At 39.7% G+C, this 16,081-nt stretch overlaps 1 protein-coding gene across 1 annotated transcript in view; it reads left to right on the top strand.

Moving 5' to 3' along the window:
• LOC131162404 (uncharacterized) overlaps positions 1–13,966 on the top strand; it is a 58,215-nt gene extending 44,249 nt beyond the window's left edge. The window contains exons 18-19 of the mRNA XM_058118849.1: positions 12,714–13,115; positions 13,254–13,966. Of these exons, the coding sequence (XP_057974832.1) occupies positions 12,714–13,115; positions 13,254–13,421 (570 nt within the window). The 3' untranslated portion in view covers positions 13,422–13,966. The remainder of the gene's footprint in view (positions 1–12,713; positions 13,116–13,253) is intronic.
• Positions 13,967–16,081: the final 2,115 nt, after the last annotated feature.

Genomic DNA, 16,081 nt, shown 5'->3' with positions numbered 1-16,081 from the left:
TTCTTGAAGGCAAATTATATTAATTTTTCTTCTAATCATTGTGTCCACAATTTCCATGATTTACACGTAAGTGTCCGTATATGCCAAGTTACTAATCTAATCCTAGTCTCCAGAACTAACTTCTTTACCTGCCCACATCTAGAATGATGCAGGAACCCTTACACATTTGACACCGTACCCGGGCGCTGACACGGCGCGTCACTTTGGGACAACGACCTAGCTCACCCTCGCTCACTTTTCGCTAAACCTGGGTGGTACAAGTGCAACACGTTGCTCGTAGGGGACGCCTTAGCGGATATTTGGTAAGGATTCATAAATAGTGATTTGACAAATTTTACGTTAACTGTCAGCTACCTAACGCAACCCTCTTCCTTTATTCGGGCTTGGGAATGACTGTGTGTGAACATATTAGGACACTAAGTGCATCACAAGTGGAGTTATTGTGTGTAGATTATATTTTGGAAAAACTGTTTTACGCCCTATTTGTCTTTGTTATTTGTTTCCAACTGAAAATTGACTAAATAGATTTCATTTTCACTAGATTGATATCATCATTAAATGTAGTTTAATTATTTTTCATTTGCTTTAGAAGATGCTTGTGATGGAGGACTGCCAATGGAAAATTTAGGCCCTTACATTCTGGCTATTGATTATTAAAATGGGTTTTATATTTTAAATTTGTGAAAATTTGATAGCTTGGAAATTTTATTAATTTGGAGATATTTTTGAATATCTTATGGGTTATTTTTTAGATATATTTTTTTTAATTGCAAAAGAGGATACTTAATTAAGGAGAACAAGAAGTACAAGAAGGAGCATAAGAAATCCTCATCAAAAGATACAAGAATAAAAAATAAAAAATAAAAAAATCTAAAAGTCAAAATAGTATAGGATGTTGTTTTGGTGTTTCCAATGTGCGTTGAAGGATCAGATGCATAATTTGAATTCAATTTTCTCCTCTCTTTCTCTCTTTCCCTTCTACTCGTCCATCCTTTTTGTTTTCTCTTTCTTATCGATTATCTCTCTTTAATCTCTTCTATTTCTCTCTTATCTATCTCCTTGCTGCTCAACATCAAATTGGTATCAGAGAAACCTTGATTCTCCTACCATTTGCACTACTGTTATCCTTCATTCTATCTGTTCATCACATCACCTGTTTGTGTCCAACTACGTCCTGTAATTACAGTACTAATCCTTGCCATCTGAACCCTAACATCATACCCTACCCTACCTATAGAGCCCCAATCCTTGTTCATTCCTCTTTCATTTCCCTTTCGTTAGTTTTTCTCTCTCCTGCAAAGAATTGTTTGTAGCTCCATGGTTATTTGGGTTGCTACCCTCTGCCCTGAATTGTGATCCCCATCGTGCATAATCAAGGGTCGAAACATCCTGGATTGATCATTGAAAATGGCAACCCATATTTGTTAACCATTTTCGTATAAAAATAATGCAAAAATATTTATAAAGTTGAAAAGGTGTAAGAAAACTTACCGTGAGGGAAGGATGAAAAGAACCCCCATCGGAGAGTGAATAGAACATGAAACAGTGAGCTCCAAAGTAGTGGGAGGAGCCCAGGGCTGCGGCCGTGTGCTTGTTGAATAATGAGCCGGTGACTCATAGGCAGTGGCTTGGTTAAGGGAACCCATCGGAGGTGTAGCGAAACATTTGTATGAATTTGAATTAATTAAGTCTGACCATAATCTTGCGAAATTTGTTGAAGTTTGAGTTCAAAATGTGTTTGAATGGTAGAACCATAGGGCAGAGAGATGCTAGACATTAGGCTTCCCGCAACTGTAAAGCCTGCAATGGTGTGGGAAGAGTGCCCCGACTTCCTTGATGTAGGATAGATATTACAATATATAGATAGATAGAAGAGAAGAACAGATAAGGTGAAGAACAGAACAGAAACGAACAGAACAGAGGTGAGAGGCAGAAATCAGAAGAGAAAGGAGAAGGAAGAAGGAGAAGAGAGGAGGAAGAAGAAGAAGAAGCTGTGTGGGAGAGAGAGACACACACACAGAGAGGGAAACTGCAATCTGATTCAAAAACAATAACTGTACAATAACTTGCATGTCCAGCACTTATGCCACTAATACAACTAACACATATTTACAAATAGGACATAACTAAACACATAATTACAAACACTAAAGAAGTCCCTAAAAAAATACAAAGAGGTCATCCATACACATTTCCTTAACCTTTCTAAATCTATGCCTAAAATACGTGTGCTAATGTGCAGCCTAGGGGATACAGGTGGTCCTCGATCATTCTCCCCCAGCTGAAAGGAACTCTGCTTCGCCGAGTGAGACTGCAATTAGGACTCCAGCAAGTCAGGAGTCCAGCACTTATGCCACTAATACAACTAACACATATTTACAAATAGGACCCAACTAAACACATAATTACAAACACTAAAGAAGTCCCTAAAAAAATTCAAAGAGGTCATCCATACACATTTCCTTAACCTTCCTAAATCTACGCCTACAATACGTGTGCTAATGTGTGGCCTAGGGGATACAGGTGGTCCTCGATCATTCTCCCCCAGCTGAAAGGAACTCTGCTTCGCCGAGTGAGACTGCAATTATGATTCCAGCAAGTCAGGAGTGCTGTCACGAACAACATCCTTGGCAAGCCATATAGCGTCTGACTCGGGTCGTCCTCTCCACTGAACCAAGTAGGAATGAAAACTACCATGAGGAGACCCAAACTCATCATCCAAAATAGACTCCATTGTTTCCTGTGGTCGAGGAATAGAGGGAGGCTGAGGAGGTGCTAAACCTGCATGGGCATCAAATGGCAAACCAGGAGGCTCAAAATTGCCTCGGTAAGGTTTCAAATCCTCTACATGAAAAGCTGGACTAATGGTCATATGAGTAGGTAAATCAAGTTAATATGCATTAGGTTCAAGTTTCTTAAGGATGATGAAAGGACCAATGGCACGAGTGTGCAGCTTTGTAAATGAATTTCTAGGGTAGTGCTCAGGTTTTATGTGAACCATGACACTATCACCTGCATTAAACTCTCTAGCTCTACGATGTATATTTGCAGCAAGCTTATAATCCATATTGTTTATAGCAAGTTTTCCTCTAACCTCTGCATGCAGCTCATGAATGTGGTGGACAAAAGACTTAGCAAGCTCATAAATACGGGCATTTGGTGGCAAAGGAACAAGATCAATGGGTACATGGAATTTGTAACCGAAAACACACTCAAAAGGACTCTTACCCGTGGACCTATTCACATAATTATTATAAGCAAACTCAACAATAGGCAGCCCCTAGTCCCAATTGCCTTGTTTTTCTCCCACAACACACCTAAGTAGGTCACCAAGACTACGATTCACAACTTTAGTCTGCCCATCAATTGGGTGGGTGGCAAGCTGAAGAAAACAGCAAGTTCCACACATTTTCCAAAGTGTCTTTCAAAAGTAGCTGGAGAACTTGATATCCCTATTAGACACTATGGAAGTTGGCAATCCATGCAATTTGACGACCTCTCTAAAGAACAATTTGGTGACATGAGATGCATTAGAACTCTTATTGCATGGAATGAAAGGTGCCATCTTGGAGAATCTGTCAACAACAAATATGGAACCATGCCCCTAGGCTGTTTTGGGGAGTCTAAGAACAAAATTCGTACTTTGGTCTCTCCAAGGCATGTGTGGCAATGGCATAGGGGTATAAAGGCTAGTGTTGTGTCTCTTAGCTTTGGCTAACTGACAGGTGCGGCACTGAGACACTATCCTAGCAACATCTCTCTTTAAGGAAGGCCAATAAAACCTATCCTCAACTAAGGCAATGGTTTTATCCTTCCCTAGGTGATCACTAACCCTCTGGCATGCAATTCCCAATCTAAAAGATCTCTAACGGAAGTACAGGGAATGCATAACCAAGTACCTTTAAATAGGTATCCCTCCCGAATGATGAAATCTAAAAAATCCCTACAGTGGCCCTCACTCTCCTCCTAAAAGATAATCACAAAATCAGGGTAGGTGGAGTACTCACCCTTCAGACAATCAAGCCCAATGACCTTAGCTCTCAAGATATGGAGAATAGCCACTACCCTACTAAGGCCATCAACCACTTTATTCTTAACGCTAGAACTATGCTAAAGAACAAAAGTGTACTCATTGAGGAACTCTACCCAACTAGCATGCTTTGCACTCAAATTCTTCTGTGAGCTTAGATATCGTAAAGCAAGGAGGTCAAATAAGAGTACAGACACTTAGGGTAACAAGTAGTGTCTCCAATATTGGAGGAATCTCACTATAGCATAAAATTGTTTATCATATGTGCTGCATCTCTATTAGGCATCTGAGAGTTTTTCACTAAAAAATGCTATAGGATATCCCTCGTGACTCAAGACCCCACCTATGCCTATCCCAGAGGCATCACAAGCCACCTAAGAAACTTTACTAAATGCCGGATGCCTAAGTATAGGTGCTTCAATCATCTTCTGTTTGACCTCGCTAAAAGCTTTACCATTTAATGGGGTTTGCTTTCTTCAGACACTTGGTGATAAGAGCCATGATGGTGCCAAAATGCCCTGTGAATTGCCTATAGAAAGTAGTGAGGTCATGAAAACTACGAATCTTAGTAATAGTCCAAGGCTCAAGCCACTCTCTAATGGTCCTAACCTTTTCTGGATTAGCGGCTATTCCATGCGCAAAAATCACAAGACCAAGAAAGAGCACACAAGATTGTAGGAAGCTACACTTCTTTAGGTTAGCAAACAACTTCACTTCCCTCTAGGTGGCAAAAATCTCATGAGATGTATCAAATGCTCCTCCTTAGACTTACTGTAGACTACTAGTATATCATCAAAGTAGACCACTAGGAACTCTCCCATGAATGACTGCAAAATATGTGTCATAACCCTAATAATAGTGCTGGGCGCATTGGAAAGTCCAAATGGCATGACCATCCACTTGAATAAACCATATTTGGTATTATAGGTCGTTTTCCACTCATCTCTCGATGTAATTCTAATTTGGTGATACCCACTACATAGGTCAATCTAGGAGTACTAGCTAGAGCCAGCTTTCATGTCTAGCATATCCTCAAGTATAGGGATAGGGAACCTATACTTGATGGTGATTTTGTGGATTGCTCTACTATCCACACACATCCTCCAAGATCCATCCTTTTGTGGAGTTAGGAGAGCTGCTACAACACATGGACTAAGCCTATGTCTCACAAAGCCCTTGTCAAGGAGTTCTCCCACTTGCCTATTCAATTTAGCACGCTATTAAGGGTTCATATGCCTATCCAATTCGGCACGCTCTTTAGGGTTCATCCTATAATGTGGCAAATTAGGTAGCTATGAACCGGGAATGATGGCATTCTGAATGTCTCACATAGGTGGTAGAGTTTAAGTGCGGCTAGGATCTTTTACTCATTTGGATGAAGCAAGGAATTCGTCCATATCGGCTGTAGAGTTTGTAAGACTATGACTGAACCTGAAAGGGGATGAATGGAAAAAACAGCATGTCATATCAATAGAGAATTCCGAGAATATTTCATTCTTACCGGATCGGCACAAAACCTTGTTTTTATTCTTGGGACGGAAAAAATGAATGCTCATTAGGTAACTCACTAGGCACAACATCAAAGAACTCAGCTAGCAACTCTCCTACCTCAAGTGGGCACTCACATAAAGACGCTTGCTTCTCAGAAGGAACCACTCGAGCGATGACAACTAAAGTGCACTTGATTTCTAAGCTCTCTCGCACAAAATTCCTACTATCAAGAAGGCAAATATTTCTTTGAACTAGGGCTTGACAAACATCTTGTTCCTTAACTTAGGGTCTTTGGGGTGGCCTTGGTAGGGGTAAAAATGATGTTCCTATCTATGTGTCTAAACACATAAGTTTTTTCCCTACCATGATTAGTGACGTCATGATGAAATGACCACGGTCGCCCTAACAAGACATAGGCCACATCCATCGGGAATACATCATAATAGACCCTATCCTTATAATCTCCCATCTAGATGGGTACTAGACACCTCACGGTAACTGGTGTATTTTTCTTGTTTATCCAATTCACCTTTAAAAGGCTGAGGTTGTGGCTCTCCCCATCAATAACAAGCTTACATGTCCTCTCTCCACAATGAATGAAAGAGTGGAAAATAATGGTTTGTTTCCACTTCTCACTAGCCATGTTAGTGGATAAGACACACCTAACCACCTCCTCAAAATTATCTACAGGCTCACCTTCATCTCCCAAGTACTCAATAGCATCTACAATCCAATCCTCACAATTAGGCAAATCATTAGTCTCACACTCTATAGCTAAATCTTGTTGGGGACAATAAGAAACTATATGACCTCTAGCTTGGCAACGATGACATTGCACATATGAGCTACTAGCTTGAGGAATACTGGGTCCACTAGAGCGAACAACATGATGTGACTATTTGCTTCGCAAAACTCTCTCTAGAGGTAGATTGAGGGAAGGTAGGTCTAGGGTGAGGAAAGGATTTGGACTGACGTGATTCACTCACCTGAGATGAAGACCTATGAGAGCTCTTGAGGTACCTTTTGATGGGAAGTGCTTTTTGATAGCCTGCCTCTAAGGACTCTGGAGAGAATCGCCTAACATCGTCCTTAAGACCATTCACAAACCTAGCTATAGTATGATGTTTGACCTCAACAATATCACTCCTAAGCATCAATTCCTCAAATCGATCAATTTAGCTAGCTACAGTAGTGGTTTGTTTATGGTTCAAGAGCTTGTTGAACAATTGGCTCTCAAAGGAAGGAGGGATGTACTTTTCTTTCAACTTTTGTCTCATCACTTCCCACCGGGTAATAGGAGGTTCACCTAACCGTTCGAGGGTTTGTTGTACAGTTTGCCAATACTGCTTTGCCGGTCCTATAAGTTTCATCTTGGCAAACCAAACTTTATCCTCACCCTGTATATGGTACCAATTAAAGAAATCCTCCATCTCCAATGCCCAGTCTAAAAAGGAGCTTGGGTCGAGTTTCCCTTCATAAGCATGCACAGCCGCCTTGACTTTTTTTTTTTCACATCTCCATGGTCTTCCTAACCCTGCCTAGGGTAATGTGGAGCATGCCTAGGGTTAGCTTGGTACCTAATATCATTAAACTCAATGTTACCTTCCTCAAACCTAGACTCTAGATTAACTTGGGGCTTGAGGGACTAAACTGGCCTAGCAGTCTGTTTTGGAGCCTAACTCATATTGTTACGTACTAGAGGAACCCTGGGCTGACTACTGAATATGGGGAGTCGTTAGGGTGCCTAATAGATGGCTCTATGTTTTCCAAAACAGGGCATTTACCTAACATCTTCAAGACTAGGTCAAACTTCTGTGTGAGGTACTCAAACTTTTGGTCGAGAGACTCCTGAAGAGTTTTTAATCGGGCAGACAAGGACTGGGTGTTGGTGCAAGTTTGTTGGAATTGCGGTCAATGATTTTGTTGGTGACCATGGTTAATGCAATATGCTACAATTATGCTGAGGACTAAACTTGACTATGAATGATATGAACCCTAAAATTATTACAATGCACAAACATAAAGCTATAGAGCATAATGCACATGAATGGATATGTTCACACATAACATGGGATTGACAATGTATGGATATGAACAAGGATGCAATGATGAATTAGCTTGGGAAATATATAGAACAAAGGACAGATTTTAAAAAAAAAATTATTTATTTTAAGGGTGATAAGAAATTTGGTAGTATGCAACTACGAATTTTCCCTAGTCATACAAACAATAGTCCAGAAAATGCAAAGACTTTGTTCACCCTGCCAAGAAATTAGAGCACAACTTGAGTTTGCCATTGAATTCCAATGTTAGACCAGCAATTTCTCAAGTCCCTTCTCTCTGATTCTCGGGAAAACAGCCATTAAACAGTATTAGGAACTCAATCTGAATGCTGGCGATGCTTCAAATGTCTGAAATTTGCTCAGGCAGCCCAATATTAGGCTGTATGTGATCTTAGGAATGCAAACCAAACTTGATAACTCAATTTCTCCTCCAAAAGCTTCATAATCTCAGGAAACATGTCAAATTCTCAAGGCAGGAAACAGTATCTCATGAGTCTGGGCAAAACAGGGGAACTCCAGCAACTTCCCTACGCACGTGGCTGGCATGTGGAGTGCCTGAGCTACTGGCAATGGGGTTCTGGTTGGGGGTAGATCAGGAAGTAAGGATTCCAGTGATGGTCTCTGTGCAGGAAAATGGTCCCTGTGCAGAAAAAAATTGCTGGAAATGGGGGATTTAGAAGGGCTGCCGGCTTGGGTACTTTCAGGTGGCGTTTGGGGACCGCTCCCTTGTCGGTTGGGGATGATATTGTAGGGGAAGGGGTTTTGGGGGTGTCTGATTGTAGTGGTATGGAAGTTTTCGTGGTTTGGTTGGTGGAAAAGTGTGCTCGAGTTTTAGGGACATGACTGGTATTTTCTGGGAAGTTTTGGCAATGTACAGTGTTTAATTTCTGGAAATTCAGACTTAGATTGGCTGCGTCATGATCGTGGTGTGCTCTGATACCAATCTGATGTTGGACAGATACTAGAATTTTTATATATATAGATAGAATTGAGAGAATTGGAAGGAGGAGGAGGAGAAGAAGAAGAGAAGGAGAAGAGAAGTGGTAGCAGCAGTAGGGAGGCAGACAGAGAGAAGAACAGAAAAGGGGAAGACCAGAACTGAACTGAGGTGAGAGACAGAATTGGAAGAGAAAAGAGAAGGAAGAAGCAGAGGAGAGGAGGACGAAGGAGGAGAAGAAGAAATGATGAACAGAACCTGCAAGAGAGAGAGAGAGTGAAAGAGAGACAGAGAGGGAAACTGCAATCTGATCCAAAAACAATAATTGTACAATAACTTCCATGTCCAGCACCTATACCACTAATACAACTAACACATATTTACAAATAGGACCCAACTAAACACATGATTACAAATGCTAAAGAAGTCTAAAAAAAACGCAAAGAGTCCATACACATCTTTCCTAAACCTACGCCTAAAATCCATGTGCCTAATGGGCCGCCTAGGGGATACTGGTGGTCCTCCATCACTGCTACTGGCCTACTTCAATGGTGGATGGCTTCAAATTGAATACACACACACACAGAAAGGAATTTACAGCCCCACCCCACTCCCCCTCCTTTTTTGTTGTTCATGCAGCAGCAGAAAGGAATGCTAAACATTCATTTGAAGATTGTGCAGCCAATAATTTTAATCCCATTATATTAACTTGTAGCTTTTTTATTTAAAGGATCCAAGAACTTTGTTCACTTAGTAGTATAACATTGTTATTAAAACGTTAACACATTAATTTACATTAGAAGAAATATATTAATTTACTAATTAGTATTGGTTGGTCATTTATAATTTATTTAATTAAGAATGTTAGTGGTGCAAGTATGTTTCTCTCATTGAACTAGCACACCTAGATGACCCAAGTATGTGGTTTAAGCGTACCACGATCAGAACATGGCGTACTGACCAAGCCTACTTCCTCATCAATCATGTACCTCTTAAGTAGTCTACCCTGATACATATACCATGACCTGAAATTTGCCTCATTCCTGGTAACTTTATGCCTTCTTATTGTGCAAAATCTGGTCACAGCTTGTGAAAGGAAGCAAAGTACTGAGGCCCTGAATTGCTGGTAATCTTACAAACCAAATCAAAAACACATTGTGGCAGCAGGATCCAGAGGTGACCACATACCCACACCATTCACAGTATGCCATCTTGCGCAAAAAAATCAACAAAAAATGGTGCGCAAGCAGCTGCCATTTCTCAGATTTGCTTCTGTCTGTCATGTTTGTGTTACCACTCCGCCACCATTACAACCAATGCTGCTGTTACAGTAACTATCAAACCCCGTCCATGGAAACTGCTTCCGCCTTTGTTGGAGAAATTTCCAACTTCTCAGTTTCAGTTCCACTGTTGGTTTTCTTGTGTTTGGCACTGCAGTAAATCTATAGGGTTGGGAAAGTAATGAAATTTATAATCTTTGATTGGAATTCTCATGATAAGCTTGTAGAGCCTTTTTAAACTGCACATATACTTTACTCTCATGAGAAATTGATAAGCAAGCAGAAGATCTAGTGTGAGAAATAGCATCAAACAGCAAGAAGTTCAACTTCGTGCAAGACATTCACTGTCTTGTGTGAGAAGCTTGCTTTCTTGTAAGGAACTGGCTTTTCTAGAAAGATATTGAACCAGATTGTAAGTGTTGCTAGGTATTGATGCTTTTGCATGAGATTTATTGATTTTATTGGCAACAAGTAGGAGCTGTCTAATATTCTGTACCTTTTGTGAGAAATTGGGGATATTTTTTTTATTTTTTTTTTCAAAAAAAATCTGCAGGAGAAAAAAAGGGTTACTAGCCAGCTATTCTGGTATGTGCTTGGATGCCCGTAGAAACTGGTTTAATATTGTCTTATCTCATTGGTGAGCTTGAGTATTTGCATGGCTCCATGTACTCCGTGTTCTTTATATATATGTTTGTACTTCCATTGAATAGAATGAACTTAGTTTGACATGTGGTTTTTAAGTAGTTGTCAATTCTCAACAAGAGATGGAACCCAACTATCCTTGTGATTTTTAGTGTTCAGGCCCTTACTATTTCTTAGATAGGTTAATTGATATGGAAACGACCTTGTGAATGGCACTCCCCCCTCCCTCCCCCCTCTCTTTTCTCCCCTCTTGAAGTTCTCATTCCCCTCTTGTTTTTGCTTGGCCATGGCTACCACTCACCATAAGAGAAGACTGTATTCAGTGAACTGTGCAGATCAGATCCTTCTGTCTGTGACTGGAAAAGTGGGACAGTGGGTTTTATGTTTCTGCTAGAGAGAAACCCAGTACATGATTGCTGTGTTATGGTTTAGCTTTTCTGAAGATGTGTGTTGAGGATATTAGGGTAAAAGCTAAACCCTAACACAGCATGTGAACTGTTGCATTGAGTATCATGATTATATTAGCACATATTTTTCTAATCTTTCAGTGATTCAAGTCATGAGTTATTATTATCAGAATGAGGCCTCAGGCTTGTCTTTAATGACCCTGGATGATTTTGATGCTTTTTCTAGCCCAATGATGGACCTTAACCTGCACTAAACCTGGTTGTTGAGATACACTTAAAAGTTCAGGATAAGTTGTGAACTATGAGGATTGAAATGCTTGCAAATGACTCAATTCCTAAACCACAAATGTCCACTCCTAACCCCAAGAATAAAAAAGAGCTACGATTGTTTTCTCTAGAGTTTGTTGAAGATTCTTCAATATTTGATCCAATTGTTTCAGAATCTGGTTGAGCTTTGAGTCTTGAATTTCACTTCTGGGAAAATTTTGTTAAATGGTCAAAATTTTGACAAATTTTGGTGGAAGTTTATATATCAATCAATTTTGTAATGATATTTTGAAATTTTAGCAGAAATTAATTGCCATTTTTATTTTGAGAACAGTGGAACTGGAAAGCGAAATTTTGACAAAGTTGGACAATTTTGTTGAAATTTAGGATCATGCTTGTGCCTGATCAAGAGTGATGTTTTGGGCCAGGTGAAGCAGTCTTTGTTGTGCCTGATTATGCTTTTTGTTAATGTGTTCTTTGTTTAGAAACTTACTGTATGATCGACAAAACAGGCAATTACACTCGGTTTTGTACGATTCCATGCATTTTTGTCCTTCCTGGAAAAGGAAGTGGCTATGCTTTTTAGTCATGCCAAACTTGGATGGGGGCATGGTGGGATAGAAGATTCTTGGCAGAGTATTGTCTAAATGTTGTGTTGTTTCAACCTATTTCTGTTTCCTTCTTGTATCTTTCTATCATTGTAGAACTATATGCATTTATACAAGCATGTGTATATCTATGTCTTCTTAACTTTCACCCATTGCTAAAGGGTAGGAGATGGGACTCTACTGGCATGGGTGGTTTGAATATTTTCCATGATTAGTTGCTATACGGTTCCAGTCTCTGCCTCCTTGCAATTGATTTTTGTGATTACTTCCTTTCATCCTATGTTTAAAGCACGTCATTGTTTAGTCCAGTGCCTATTTCTGCAATTAAGACCAACTTTCTTGGAGCATAACTTGCTAATGGCTTGGGAACTTAGACCCATCTGGCTCTCTTTTAGCTGGCTAGAACAACCACTACGGAGCACATTGTGTAGCTCAGCTTGAATCATGGAGCAACATATCCTCAGGCCTGTTAGTTTGTGACATGATGACAGATTGTACAAAGTTATTCCCCCCCCCCAGTGTGTGTCTCTTTAGGAATACCATCTTGTACTCGTGTGTCAGCAGACATGCCAATCTGAAGGTGACATTGATATGACATAGAATCCTGAGTTTCTATGGTCTAGGCATTTGAAGTTCATCTGTTAATTTTGGTCTGACTGATTTTAAAAGTAGGCATGCTAATTTTATGATTGAAGGTGATTGGTTTAAATATTGGTGGTACATCTGTGACTGTCAGTATAATTGTGCTTCTTTATGTTCCTTTTTGAGTGTGGTGGTGTGGCTGCTGTCTTAGAACTGTTATAGGACTTTGATTTCTTCCATTACCACTTGTTGAGTTCACATTGTGTTTTGCTATGCTGTTTGTGATTTCTTATGTCATACTTTCTTTTTCACAATTTTATTGCCTGCATCCCGAAGTCTTAATTTTGTTCTTGTATGGCTGGAGTTCATGCATGAATTGTGTTCTTTCCTTGTGAATGTTTTGCAGCGGGAATTGGTTCTGTGTTCACATGAGATACTTGCTTCTAGAAGAGATTCTGTTGCTTTGTCTGTGCTTGTTCATAGCCCATTCCTTCCACCCGATGTTAGTTCAGAATCAGCTACAACCTCTCTTAAAGGGCATACTGATGATTACAAATCATGCAGTGAAGCAATTCAAAGATCAGATGATGTAACTGTGGACAGCACGGTTTCAAGTAAGCATCGGATTAAGCTTCCCATTTCCATGGACACTGACCAGAAGACAGATGACAGCTCTGCATCCCAACATCTTTTTATACGAAAACCAGAGAGGCCTCTATTTTCTGGGAAGCAAATCCCTCGTAGGAATTCATCCATTGCATCCCAGAATCTTTCTGATGATGGAGAGAGATGGTCAAAGCATAGGAAGGTAAATATAATGTCATGGCAGTAATTTCTTTATTTCATGTTGCAACAATGATGATTTTCTTTCAGTTGTGTAATTAAACCATTTCCTCTTTTGTAAACTGAAATTGTGGATTATTAATATGTTGTATCGATAACGCAGCACACAGAAACATTTCAGAAGGAGCTGGTAATGACATCTGATCAAGCATCAATGAAGAACCAGCGGTTACCTAAAGGGTATGTTTATGTTCCTATTGGTTGCCTTCCAAAGGAGAAGCAAGTTGACCAGGATGCACATTCTCATGAAACAGTGGAACATGATGGCTAGACCGGATGCATTTCCTTCAGGGATTTTGTTTGCTGTCCCAACAGCCAGAAACCATCTGCCCCAGACAATTGTTTCTGCCCTGTAGCTGCCTCAGCTAGTTAGCTCCCTGATTTACAAGCATGAGGCTGGCAGGTGCCAAGTTAAACTCCTGGCTTGTGTATCATCCTTCTGATAGGAATGACATTCTGGTAACTTTGAACGCAAGGAAGTTTTGGCATCGTTGTTGTATATTCATTTTAAGAGGAAGTGTACAGTGGGTGAGGGCTTGTTTCTTTACATGAATATCAGCTGGTTTAGATAGCTTTTCTCTTGTTGCTCCGCTCTCTTGTAAGGGCAAAGCAGAAGCTTTGCTTCTTGTAACTGTACACGAGAAGGTATCACCTAATGTGGGTGCTCTGTAAAGTTAGTGTATATATTAGTACAGTATTCTAAAGAAGTTGTGCAAGATCATTTAAATTATTTGGCCAAACACACACCATTTTGATTGGCCCTATTCAGTTGTCAACCGGCTAAGGGTATGGTTTATGAACAGAAGTTTATTTTTCTTGGGTTTCTGTTGTACCGTCATTCATTGGTATTGGTTTTCAAGTTCATTACGTCCTGCAGTGCTTTCTTTTCCCACTGGATTTGACTTTGCGCTGTAGAGTAATAGTTAGACAGTTTATACATTGTTTGTTTCTTATATCATGTAAATGAGAAGTATGTATTTGGTACAAGCTTCGACATGCATTATTATTCTTCGGAGGTGAATATGAGGTAACTAAGAGGTCTACTATTATCAATCGAATGCATGGGCAGTCAATGATCCTGGCCATCTGTGCAGCAGGTCTTGCAATGGGGCTTGCAACATAAATTGCCAGCATCATTGACCGCTGTCACTTTGACTGACCTTGCATTTTTGGTAATGAATTCAGGTCTTCAATGGTATGATGAAATTTGCTGTACGTCCCCCTAATTGATGGTAAGATTGATCTTGCGTTTCCCCTTAGCTCTTCCTCTCACATGCTTAAATTGATTTTTGTTACTCATTATGCTTATGCTGTTTTTTCCCCCCATTTTCTGTTCCTGAAGGGAGAACAAATTTATTCTGGACAGTTGGTCCCTTGAGTAGTTTTGCAGCATATGGTTTGTTGGCTGGCTCAGTAGGTTCTTGCAAAGAAGTTGAAGGTGCGATCTTTCACTTTTACAGCACGTCTGTTGCATGTATATATATATATATATGCACTCATTTTGTGGGGAGATAATGCTGGCTTTCGTCGGCTAGAATTTTGTGAGATGTATATTTTTTTGTGGGGTTGCACTGTGGGAACTTTTATTATTATTTTATCGAAAGTTCAATTTAAATGGAAGAAAGTGCAGGGAAAAAGATAGAACTCAAAAACACTGTAGACAATTTATTACTTGTATTAGTGGAAGTCTTGAAGGTTTAGAACTTCAATTGATATTCAGTAGGGTTCTTTTGTATGAAAGTTTTCCTAGCCTGTGTAAATTCCTTTCTCATCTTTAGTTATTGTTCTATGATGTTTGCTGTTTTTGTACATTCCAAGGAGGCTGAATTACGGGTTCTGGTTCCTTTTTGTGCCAGGTTGTGTTTATTGACATTGACATTATTGATCTAGAATGTACTGTGCTGCAACTGAATTTGTTCAAAATATTGTTAAGAATGAAATACTTTATGTTTACTATCCGTTCAAAGCCATGGTTTTATGTGGATTAATGTTATGTTTTCCTGCAGCCCAAGATTATGGGCTTCGACTTCTTTAGTGGTTCCTCTGTTTTTTATTTTATACCTGTCCTGAGGCAGCTTTGCTTTAGTCTAACAAAAAGAATAGGTGCTCAAATTCAGTTTTTTATTTCCCCCTTCTTTCTCAAGGTAGACTTCATCTGAATTATGATCACCATCCCAACATGTCTTTTTTCCGTTGAAACAACAGAATCACATTAAACTGGATCCTTTTAAGCTAACAGCATTGAGAACATCTTACGTGTATTAGCTGAAAGCATTACGAAGATCTCATCCAAGCTGTGAACTGTGCATGCACCAGCATGTGATGGGTTCAGCATATATGGTTCCCCCTCGGAGGGGAGACGTCCTGTGTCTTATTTGGTTTGAGGCCCCAGGGTCTGATTAGGGAGAGAATCCAGCCTTTGATGGGTTTTTCTTATGTGACCAAATTTCAAATTTCAAATTTCTTAAATTCTAACACTACATTTCGGAACATGGATCTTGGATCTTGGATTTGGATGAATTTGAAACATTTTTAATATAATTTTATGTCACATCTTATTCAAATTCAATATAAATTCAAATTCAAATCCAAATCCCCTTAGCAGGATGATGATAGACGCATGAAGTCGCTTGAAACAAACTATTATTTCCCTTTTTATAGTTAATACATTCATATTTGGTTACTATCAATAGTTTAGGCCTTGCACTTAGTTGACGCATTTGCTAGTTTGCGTACTTGCATTCTGCATCTTCTTTGGAATGTGCTCTAGGGTCCGCAGCTATGTGGATTTAATCAGTTGTATGAGAGCTGTTTTGGTGAATGGAACCTTGTTTGGTTCATTTAAAAATTCATTTTTGTTTTCTCCCAATGAAGATGGACGAAATTGGTGACCAGGTCTTCCTGGAACAGAGGTTAAGAATTAGTTTAAAA

The sequence above is a fragment of the Malania oleifera genome, chromosome 8 (genome assembly GCF_029873635.1).
Source record: "Malania oleifera isolate guangnan ecotype guangnan chromosome 8, ASM2987363v1, whole genome shotgun sequence".
Lineage (NCBI taxonomy): Eukaryota > Viridiplantae > Streptophyta > Magnoliopsida > Santalales > Ximeniaceae > Malania > Malania oleifera.
The sequence above is the reverse complement of the archived record's forward strand: the minus strand, read 5'-3'. Positions and strand labels throughout refer to the sequence as shown.